Below are 12,153 nucleotides of genomic sequence, written 5' to 3'. Positions count from 1 at the left end.
CTAAATTGAACAAAAAAAAAAAAAAAAAAAAAAAAACTCTGCTTATTATACATTTAAAATGAATTGACGACTAATAATTGTGTCGCTAGGCCGTGATAATTTAAAGGCAAAACATAATTAATTGGTGGAGATAATTTTTATTGACGAATATTGTACATTTGGATAGTTAATAACTAAAAGCAATGATTAACTAACTTTGGAAAATGTTTACTAACAGACTAACAGAAGGAATTTTATTTCATTTAATAAAAATTTTTATTTTAATATCTTAATATCATTATTTTCTTAAAATTAAAATGAAACATGTCTAGGGTATGATTCAAAGTTGACAGTACAAATTTATAACGAACTTATATCATATTGCATTTTCAAAATTTGGAAGTATTCCATATTACAAGGACTAATTGTTAGTTCACTCTACCATACCTTTTTATATATAAATTATACACAATTATTTAAAAAGAAAATTAGATTGTCAATTTAAAAAGTGTTAGAATTAATTATAGGGAGAGTAAGATATAACTCTAACTGTTTAATTAAAATTCCAACAATTAATTATTCATGCAAAAATTGATATAATAATAATAATAAGCCAGTATGGTTAGATTTGTAATATTATGAGATACATTATTTGAACTAACCTTGCAATATGGAATATGAACAATTTTGGACCAATCTGAACCTGTCTCCTCATTGTACCTTGCATATAATGCGGGACAATAAGTTATCTTTAAATATTGAAGATTATGAGTTTGATTCATGTTGGGAAGAGATGACAAATTTTCACAATGATAGATATAAAGTTCTTCAAGAGAGGTCATCGGCAACCTTGTGGGCAATGATTTTATCCCTGTCCCACTTATACGCAAAAATCGCAATTTAGTAGCTCTTTCAAGCCATTTTGGTAAAGCATCCAGCTTCTTTGATCCAATGATTGAGAATACTTGAAGGTTTAAATTCACATGTTGCTTTCCTTCTTCCTCTTCATCCTCAAAATTCACCAGCTCTTTACACAAAAGAAAGCCCAACTTCTTTAAAGTAGTCAAGCGACCAACAGCACTTGGTACGGACACTAACCTCGAACAATCGGCAAAATACAAAAATTTGAGTTGTTGGAAGCGTCCTATATTCATTGAAGACAAACTTGTAATTTTGCTGCTTATCAAAAACAAATATTGTAGATAGATGAGTTTGTTCATGTTTTTGGGAAGTTCTTGAAGGCTCTCACAATCAAGGACCAAACTCTGCAGATTTTGCAGCTTACAAATGGAATCCGGAAGCTTTTTTAAACTAGGACAATTTTGAAGATAGAGATATCTCAAGTGCTTCTTCATTTTGACAAAGCAATCATCAGGCAACGAGCTCAACTCCATATCATTTGTTAGGTGCAACACCCTCAGATAGTTGAACTTGTCGGAGGTCCATTCCATCGATGCTTCTTGTTGCCCCACTTGCATAACGGTTCTTGTCCTGCTTGACTCTTTCATTGTTAATTGTGCAAGATCATGTACAAGATCATGCATTTTGAGTTTTTTAAATGCCATCGAATTTCGAAACTTGGGAAAGAAGAAAGAATCTTCTTCATGAATTTGAAGTAAAGATGTTGAAACAAGCTTTTCAATATACAACTCCCCAATATCTTCTGCATCTTCCTTTTCGCATGTAGGTTGGAAGAGTCCATGAGCCATCCAGAATATAATCAACTCAATAACATCATATACGTAATCCTTTGGAAAACACGAGCAGTATAAAAAACATTGTTTTACTTCTGATGGCAAGTGATTGTAACTCAATTTAAGTGATGGCAAAATGTCAGTTTCTTCTTGATCGAGATTCCACACCTCGCTATCCCTTATTCTTTTCCATTCATTTTCATCATGAGATTTTGATCTAAGCAAGCACCCCAAAGTTGTTATAGCCAAGGGTACCCCTTTGCATTTTTCAACAATTTGCTCTCCAATTTGCTTTAGCCTTGGGTACTTCTCTTCTTCCTTCTCTTCTTGGAATGCACATTTTGCAAAGAGCCGCCAACATTCATTCTCGGGAAGTCCTACTAATTTCATTACAACATTACTCCCCACAATGTCAGCAACTTTTCTGCTACGAGTGGTCACTATAATTTTGCTGCCTTTGTCACCACCTGCTTCTAACAAGTGATTTCTCAATTCATCCCATTTGCTGTGGTTTTCATTCCAAACATCGTCGAACACGAGTAAGAATTTTTTACCATGCAACGTTTGATTAAGAAGAGATATCATATATTCCAAAGTAGAATTTGCATCCACCACATTCTCTCTCTTTGAGGCCGCATGAATGATTTTTTGTATTAGCTTCTTCACATCAAAATCATCAGATACACACACCCACATTAAGAGATCAAAATGCTTCTTCATTGGGGTATCATTGTAAACCATTTGTGCAAGTGTAGTCTTTCCCAAACCTCCAATCCCAACAATTGAGATCACATCAATACTATTAGCTTCTGATTTTTGTGTCATCAATGACTTTATAATCTCCTCTTTCTCTTCAAGTCTACCACACACACGGAAAGGTAATGAAGAAGCAGTTTCTCGCCATGGTAAATTGTGCTCCAGAGCTGGAGTGTTGACATGTTGTTCAACTATACCCAACTTTCTCCCTTCCCTTATTTTTTCATCCATCTTCTGTTTCATATCTTTGATTTTGTGGGCCATTCTGATGCGAAATGTAAGTGGATTACTTGTATATGAGAAGAATTGGTGGACCTTGGTGCTAATGCTTCCATACATTTTGCCCACTTGATTAAGTTTTGCTTCAGACTCTATTTCATCTAATATGTCACCAGCATCATCAAATGCCTCTCTGAGTTGCTTCAACCACTCATCTATACTGCGGTTTTTTGCTTGCTTGTTCTCAGCATCTATGAGATATGCATTGATAGTTCTCAAAGAATTTTCAAACTTTTTTACATCATCTTCAAGACCACATGCTAGAGCAATCTCTTGGAATGATTTTGTTGTTAAATTGGCCAAGAGTGTTGATGCCGCACCAGAAACAACTTCAGCCATTGAAAAATCAATGAGTGGAACCTTATGGTGATAAAAAGTAATGTTAGAGGCCAAGAATATATATATACATATATGTGTGGTGGGTTTTCTAGTAGCATTGTTTTGGATGGCTAAGAATGACCATGTATTGACTGACAAGTAATTTTGCAACAAATTATACATATGGTAATCAATGTATTGTTAATGCTGGTTGATTGAAAAGTATGTTAAAGGGGAGTGTGGTAAATGACAAACTTTAAATTAAAGATTTGCTTTTAAAAAATAGTATTTTAACGCGTGCCATTGGAATAAATTGGAGAAAACAGGCCTCGAATAAAATTACTATTTACCGTACTCTTTTTTAATACACTTTTCAATCAACCAGCATTAAGAGTATATTGATTACCATACATATCATTTGTTGTAAGATTATTTGTCAATTAATATATGGTCATTTTTAGCCATCTAAAATAATAGCACCAGAGAATTCTATATATATGTATATAAAACAAACTATCAAGTTTTCAAATTATCAAAGCCTGAGGTTTGCTTAGACATTTTGGGTGAATAGCAGTGTATAAGTAACGAATTCATCCAAAAGATATCATCCAAAAAGCATAGTCCGAACCTTTTTGTTTTAATTTTTTTTTTATCTAAAACAAAATATAGATATTTTGATAAATACTTAAAATGGTCTTTGAAATTGGTATCATATATTAAAATCATCTTTAAGATTTTAATTACACCAATTAAATCTCTAAGACTGATAAGAGTGCGTTATATTAATCCTTGACCCGTTTTTTATAAACAGCGCATTGACATAGAATATTAATGACACATATCATATCATAATATATATGATCACGTGTAATAATATGATAACAGGTTAGTTAATGACAGGTGGTATCTTAATGTGGACGGTTATACTACGTGTTGCAATATTATTTGTTCACGTGTTAGCTTATGTCACGTGTAACAATACTATTCGTTCATGTATCATTCGCTATGTCATCATCATTGCAAATGCACAAATTAAATTGATTCTTGACTTTGTACTAAGTGAATTATTTTAGTCCTTAAAATTAAATGTCCTGTACCATTTCTTCATGAGTTTTTTTTTATAAATTTAAAATTCTCAATATCTTTGAATGCATTAATTTTAATAATATTTTTCATATATTTTTTAAATACAAGAACTTTTATAAAATATTTTTAAGATTTTAGTTTTAGTTATCTAAATTTTTTTATAATAATTTAATACACATAAATTTTGTAATATATAAAGATGTTATTTAAGTAAACGACTTATATGATTGATTAACACACATTTTTTATTTTCGTCTAAAAATATGCGTGTTTTTCATAAGAAATTAAGAATTAAAATAAATATTTGTTATTTTTTCAATTCTTATAAAATACACATTTTTGGACTACAATAAAAAAATATATTTTATACTCAATCAATCAATATAGCTCTTTTATTAATAACATAATTTTATATTACAAAATTTATTGATATTAAATTATTATGAATAAAATGTGTATGGTTAAAAGTAAATTTTGAAATTCATAAAGAAGAATGATAGAAGATTATTAGAATTTATTATTTTGGTCAATAATTAGTTATTAATGTTTAAAAGTACAGTATGGACTAAAGGAAGCTGATAACTAAAAGTGATAACTAAAAACAATAAATTCTAATAATTCTCTAACATTTATCTTTTATAAAAATACTTGTATTTAAATAATTTGTGAAAAATTAAAAATTAAAATTAGAGCATTTAAACATATTAAGAATTTTGAATTTATAAAAAAATTATGAAAAGACTAATTTAGTATACAACATTCAATTTTATGAACTAAAATAAGTCATTTAGTATAAAGTCAGAAATCAATTTAATGTATCTGCAATGATGATATAATAAATATCAGTAGATGAATAATATTATTATACGTAGCATAACCATCTATACCATCATACTATGTGTCATTAACTGACCCATCATTATGCCACGTGTTATTAACCAATCTGTCATCATACAATTATACATAATCAAACCATAAGATAACATATATCACAAGGTTTATATATATTATCAAGTAATGTTAATGCATTGTTAACGAAAAAGATAAACTAATGTATGTGGTGCTGTTTTATCAATCTCAAATATATAATTGGTGTAACTAAAATTTCAAAGATAAGTTAAATACACCATATCATTTTCAAGTGTACTGGAAAAAAAATCCCTTTTCAAAGTAGTCTCAAAATTCATAGCATAATTGAACTTATTATCTGATTGCTTGCAATAAGTTAACCTTCGACCAAAGGGCAAAGATATTAAAACAAATCTCTGTCCAAATTTTATCAACAAATTCAAATGTTAATATAAAACTGGAAGCAATTAATAATGATAATAATTTATCTCTCAAACTATAACTTATGTGTAATTTACCTTATTTAAAATGTGCTATTCAGTATTTTATTTCCGGAAGAGGAGACTATTTACAATTATAAGCGATTTTTACGGTGTTTTGAAATGATGTTTGGTTTGAGTATTAATTTTGATAAATATAGTTTGATTTCAGTGAATTACGAGCAAGAGTGGTTACAAAGAATGTGTAGCTTGTTGGAGTGTAAGGAAGCAATGTTGCCAGTCAAATATCTTGGTATTTCTTTGAGAGCGAATCCGAAATTGGTCAAGACATGGAAATCTATTATAGACAAAGTAGAAGAGAAACTCAATCTGTGTGTTAGGATTTGGTTGAATTAATCCCACATTGCTTAGGATAGCAAATGGAGTGGGTGGCCTAGGCTATAAATATGAGGCTAAGTTCTCCATTTATTTTTGCACCAGTCGAAAACACTTTAAGCTTGTATCTGATTTTTCTTTTCCTCTATACTCTTTGATTAGAGAGTGTTGTGAGGTGTAGTTAGATATTTGCTTTGAGAGAGTGTAGGTGTACTGGGGTGCCGGTGTTAGAGAGAAAGAAGTCTATGTGTTGTAACAATTTTCACATAGTGATATTCTCTGGTTGTCATTTGACAACGGTCGTGGTTTTTTCTCTGGTAATTGGAGTTTCCACGTTAAATTCTTGTGTTGTGATTGTGTCTATTTTATTTCTCTGTCAAAGGTGTTTTCTAAAGGGGGAATGGTGTCTTATTCCCAACAAGTGGTATTAGAGCTTCGGTTCGGTGGGATTTATTCTTAGTATGCTCTGTGGTTGCAGCCTAGTTTGACCTTCCACATCAGAAAAGAATTTTGTCCTGTGGCTTGAGGTTGAGCTTTGGTTGTTGTTGTTGTTGCTGGAAGGCAGTGTGACTCTGTGAGAGTGCAGTTTGGAAATGTTCTGGCTAAGGAAAGACTTGGTATTTAAGTGTGTCCATTGTGACCCACCTCTCTTTCCTGGGGACCCTTCCTAGTGCACGGTCTACAGTTGAGTTATACTATTCCAGTATACGGTTGCAACAATGTCAAAATATTCAAGTGCTGTGAAGCTTGAAATAGAAAAATTTGATGGAAGAATCAATTTTGGCTTGTGGCAAATACAAGTCAAGGATGTGTTGATACAATCAGGTTTGCACAAGGCGTTGAAGGAGAAGATCTCTGGTTGCTCTCTCTATGAGAGAAGATGATGTTCTCTAGAAGACAAGAAGTATCCTCATGGTATTGCCGCACTGCCATGGATAAGGATAAGTTGTGGCAATCGGTCCACAATTGCACACGGGCATTGGTTGGCGTTGAGATGCAAGGTGTGTGACGGAGTTAGGTCGATGGCTGAAGAACTTCCAGGAAAAGCCAATTTGGAAGTTGCACCATGAATTTTCAGCAAGGTTTCGATTTGTACCAGGGCGAAATGCTTGGAGTGGTCTAATTCCAAGTGAGTATACTTTCATGGTGGAGTATGATAGTTCTCTGAACTATGATTGTCGGTATAGACAATGGCAGCAAAGAATTATCGGTGTTGACAATGGAAGCTGAAGATGTGTGACTATTTCAATCAAGGTGGAGATTGTTAGGATTTGGTTGAATTAATCCCACATTGCTTAGGATAGCAAATGGAGTGGGTGGCCTAGGCTATAAATATGAGGCTAAGTTCTCCATTTGTTTTTGCACCAGTCGGAAACACTTTAAGCTTGTATCTGATTTTTCTTTTCCTCTATACTCTTTGATTAGAGAGTGTTGTGAGGTGTAGTTAGATATTTGCTTTGAGAGAGTGTGGGTGTACTGGGGTGCCGATGTTAGAGAGAAAGAAGTCTATGTGTTGTAACAATTTTCATATAGTGATATTTTCTGGTTGTCATTTGACAACGGTCGTGGTTTTCACGTTAAATTCTTGTGTTGTGATTGTGTCTATTTTATTTCTCTGTCAAAGGTGTTTTCTCAAGGGGGAATGGTGTCTTATTTCCAACACTGTGGAAAGCCAAAATGATTAATAAAGCTGGTAAGCTGGTACTCATCAAATCTCTTCTTAATAGTCTACCGATTTATTACCTTAGCTTATACAAGATGCCCAGAGCAGTAGCAGATAAGTTGATATTTTTACAGAGGAGATTCTTGTGGAGTAATGAGGACGGAAGGGATGGGGTACTTTTGGTGAGGTGGGGGTATTGTGCAAGCTCCAAAACGCTTCTGGGGTTTGGGCGTGAGCGATGCAGTGCTCCAGAATACAGCATTATTGTTCAAGTGGTGGTGACGGTTTTCAAAGGAGGATTGCCCATTATGGAAGAAAATTGTATGCTCCTGCAATGACTTGAATCCAAATGTCATTCTTTCTTGTCAGTCGGTTCCTAAAACAAAGGGTACGTGGAGGGACATTTGTCAGTTGCAGATAAGAGAACAGCAAGCGAGAGATAAGATGGTCAGAGAGTTATCATTAGAGCTAGGAGATGGTAGAAGAATTCATTTCTGGGAAGATAATTGGCTACCATGTAGTGTGTTGCAGGATATATTTCCAAGGCTTTTCTCAGTTTCAAACCAAGTCGGATCTGTAATAGGGGACTGTGGGTTCTGGGATGGGTTGGAGTGGATATGAAACTTTCATTGGAGAAGGGTACTATTTCAATAGGAGCTAGAATTAGTTAACAAACTTCATAAAGTTCTACAATCTGTCAGGTTAACAAATGAGAGGGAGGACAGAATTATAGAACTTTGATAGATCAGGAGTTTATTCTACTAACTCATTTGTGCAGATTTTCAGGCTGAGACTCTCTTGGAGGACATTACGAGTTATAGTTTCATTAGATCTATATGGAGAGGACTAGTACCACCAAGAGTTGAGCTATTCACCTGGTTTGTGTTAGTTGGTAGGGTCAATACTAAGGAAAGATTGATTAGATTGGACATTATTGATCATAGGAATATGATTTGTGTTTTATGTAAAAAAGAAACTGAGAATGATTTTCACTTATTTATTGGCTGTGAATTCACGTGGCAGGTGTGATGTACTTGGTTATACGCCTATAATAAATTTTGGTCTATTCCAAGAACTATTAAGCAACACTTTGAGAGTTAGACAGGAGCTCCTTTAAGAAAAGATGAACGTAACAGGTGGCTAATTGGCTTTTTTGCTATCATTTAGAATACGTGGTTGGAAAGGAATGTCACGATTTTCAGGAATCAAGAAACAAGCATTGCGGAAGTTATTACCAAGTCGATTAGGAGTTACAAAGAATGGGTTGACTTTGTTCCGTCTAGTTGTTGATGACAATGTCAAAAATAATTACGATTTCTTATTTAATGTTTGTATTGTAATTCTGGACTTTCTAAATGTTTCACTTTATTGTGTTGAACTTTTTGTTTAAAAAAAAATATACATCTAACATAATTGACAAAACATATATGTAAAAGGACAGTTTAAAACAAAACTTTTGAAAGCCAAACCAATAATAGAATAAGTTAAGAGGTTTAAAAATTCAATCGAACTTAAATCATGTTGAATTGAATTTAATAAAATAATTTTTTATGTTTTATTATTTTTAAACCGTTAATCGCTGAAAACCAAATTGATTTGACAGATTAATCGATTGTTTGACCCTTTTTTTTTGTTCTTTATCAGTTTATTGCCGATCAATTTTTATCTTGGCTGAATTGATTCGAGGATCGGTCTCGATTAATCAGACTGATTTCAATTATCAAAACAATAGTTTAGAAAACACAGACTAATTTTTCTTAAACATCTTAACAACTCCAGGAGATTAAATTGCACATTTAGAAGATTTACGATATTATGCTTTTTTCCTTCATGATTTAGTATAAGTCTACCATTATTGATATTATTAATTTATTTTTTAGTACTTAATTTTCAATACTTTTAAAACAATTAAATAAACGGTGGAAATTGAAATATAACAAAAGAAGCACGAGAAGATCAGATCTAATTAAATCTTTACATATGAAGTAAGACTGAAAAATAGAAACTAGAATAAAAAATTCAGATCTAAATTCTTGTTTTGAAAACTAATCCATATATCATACCTCCTGACGTTGCTGAAGTGGGATTAAAGCCAAAGAACATCAAACAACAGCTCATATATTTTGCAGCTAAAAAAGAAAAATTTTTACTATTAGAAACTTGTTGCATTTGAGAACTACACATTGAGCTGAGTAAACTCAAAAAAATAAGAAATAAGAAAAAAACCTTCAAGTAGTGAAAATTTTGGTTATTGCTTGCTTGGACTCTCTTGTATTAGTGGATGAGCAACGAATTTATTGAAGAAGTGAGCAATAATGGAGTGATGAGGTTTTTTCTTGTGTTGAACAGAGAGATGAGAAGTGAGTTATACGGACAGAGCTATCCTATATATCCTATCCTATAACAATCCTTTAAAAGAAGGTTTATTCAATAGTAAAATTCTTATATGGCAGCCTCTAGATTTTTTTTAGATTTTTTATGTATAGTGATTATTACAACCAGTATAAAACCTGCGCGGGCCAAATATTCCTCCATTAACATATATGATATTTATGTTAATCTTTTAAATAATATAGTTGATAAATAATGCTAAAACTATATTTAGACATAGGAATCCGATTACATGTTTATAAGCACAAATTTGCTGTTACATAACAAACATATATAAAAAAAAAAATCTAATTTTTTATTAATAAAAAATTAATAACCATTCACAATAACAATTTGGTCATACCTATATTGTAAGACCCATAATTTTTAAATAAATCTTATTATGAATTAATTTCAATTTATTTATTCATTAGAAGTTTTATTCTCAGAAATTATTTTATTAAAGCTAATTAAATCAAAAATTAAATCAGGTTTTGATAATTAATTAGAATTTTACCTAATTTTATAATTATTAAATTATTTTTTATATTTAAATTACAAAATTAGTAGTTACAGAATGACAAACAATTTTATGTGATTTAATTCAAATAATTGATATTTCTATGATTTAATACTTCAAGTTTTAGGAATAAAGAAAATTAATCTTATTATCTTATAAATTCAATTAAAGAATTTGATTTCAAACCAATTAGTATTTTAATACAACAAATGATATTTTAAAATAATTTTTAAGATTAAATTAGATTTTAAATTAACACTCTATATCCTAATTTGATTAAAATTAACCAAATCTAAATTAAACCCCAAAATTCCTAATTTCATACACAAAACCTTAAATCCCCAAAATATCACCCTAACCCTAATTTTCCCCAAAAACTTAGCCGCCTTATTTCCTCAGCCACCAAATCCCCTTTTCTTCCCTAATCCAGCAGCAAAACTCATAGAAAGAAAGAAAGGGGAAGCAGAGGGAAGGGAGAACGGAGAAGAAGGAAAAGGGGGAGAGGGACAAGCCGGCACCGGTTGGCCTCCCGTCGCCGCCGAGTTGCTCGCTGCCCCTTCGTGAGGAAGCCCAAAACAGAGGGAGGGAGAGCTGCGCGAGGAAGAAAGCGCTTGCGCCAGCCACGTGAACCACCGCCACGTCGCGCCTGTCGCCGTCTTCGAAGGTTCCTGTCGCCGCCGTTGTCCTCGCCGTGAAGCCGTCGCCGTTGCTGCAGCTATCCACGCCGTTGTCGTCGCCGAAGGGAGCTACCATCGCCGCTGTCCATGGATGAAGCAGAGGAGAGAGTGCGTTCTTTAAATTAGTATTTCTGTTTTAAATTGTTTGAGGATCTGAGGTCTTGGTGTCATAGGATCGAGTTACGGGTCTTGATTACTGAGTTCTATGGCTGTTGCACACAGCATCAAGGTGTTGCGTCGTCACCGGAGCTGCCGTTGCTCCGTTTTCTCGATTATTCGTAAGCCCAGTAAGTCGTTCATTGTTCCAAACTCTTTTAGTTGCTGTTGTGTTATAGGTTATTGAGTTTTATGCGACATTAATATTTTAGGATTGAGCTAAGGCTGTGTTTAGAAGCTGTGGCTACTGTGAGGACAGTCGGTATTGATCTTGTTGCTGTAGGATAAGAATAGAAATGCAGTTTGTCGCGTAGTTGAATCGCGAATGAGGTAGGGATTTTTCTTGAAATTCATTTTATCTTACAGAGTTGTTATAAATAGATATAAATGTTAGGATTTTGTTGAATTAGTCCCACATTGCTTAGGATAGCAAATGGAGTGGGTGGCATATGCTATAAATATGAGGCTAAGTTCTCCATTTGTTTTTGCACCAGTTGGAAACACTTAAAGCTTGTATCTGAATTTTCTTTTCCTCTATACTCTTTGATTAGAGAGTGTTGTGAGGTGTAGTTAAATATTTGTTTTGAGAGAGTGTGGGTGTACTGGGGTGCCGGTGTTAGAGAGAAAGAAGTCTATGTGTTGTAACAATTTTCACATAGTGATATTCTATGGTTGTCATTTGACAACAGCCGTGGTTTTTTCTCCGGTAATTGGAGTTTCCACGTTAAATTCTTGTGTTGTGATTGTGTCTATTTTATTTCTCTGTCAAAGGTGTTTTCTCAAGGAGGAATGGTGTCTTATTCCCAACAAGTGGTATCAGAGCTTCGGTTCGGTGGGATTTATTCTTAGTCTGCTCTTTGGTTGCAGCCTAGTCTGAGCTTCCACATCAGAAAAGAATTTTATCCTGTAGCTTGAGGTTGATCTTTGGTTGCTGTTGTTGTTGCTGGAAGGCAGTGTGACTCTGTGAGAGTGCAGTTTGAAAAAGGTTCTG

General features: G+C 33.1%; 1 protein-coding gene across 2 annotated transcripts in view; it reads right to left on the bottom strand.

The window, feature by feature from the left end:
- The window catches only part of LOC107472938 (putative disease resistance protein RGA3), a 10,632-nt gene extending 800 nt beyond the window's left edge, over positions 1–9,832 (bottom strand). The window contains exons 1-3 of one of the 2 annotated variants that reach the window (XM_021136269.2): positions 9,666–9,832; positions 9,503–9,568; positions 642–3,037 (exon numbers count right to left, since the gene is read on the bottom strand). In XM_021136269.2, the coding sequence (XP_020991928.1) occupies positions 642–3,037; positions 9,503–9,557 (2,451 nt within the window). In that variant the 5' untranslated portion in view covers positions 9,558–9,568; positions 9,666–9,832. Of the gene's footprint in view, positions 1–641; positions 3,069–9,502; positions 9,569–9,665 lie in introns of both variants that reach the window. The other variant, XM_052257284.1, reaches the window with a different exon arrangement.
- Positions 9,833–12,153: the final 2,321 nt, after the last annotated feature.

Source organism: Arachis duranensis, chromosome 2 (assembly GCF_000817695.3).
Source record: "Arachis duranensis cultivar V14167 chromosome 2, aradu.V14167.gnm2.J7QH, whole genome shotgun sequence".
In the NCBI taxonomy this organism is placed as follows: Eukaryota; Viridiplantae; Streptophyta; class Magnoliopsida; order Fabales; family Fabaceae; genus Arachis; species Arachis duranensis.
The sequence above is the reverse complement of the archived record's forward strand: the minus strand, read 5'-3'. Positions and strand labels throughout refer to the sequence as shown.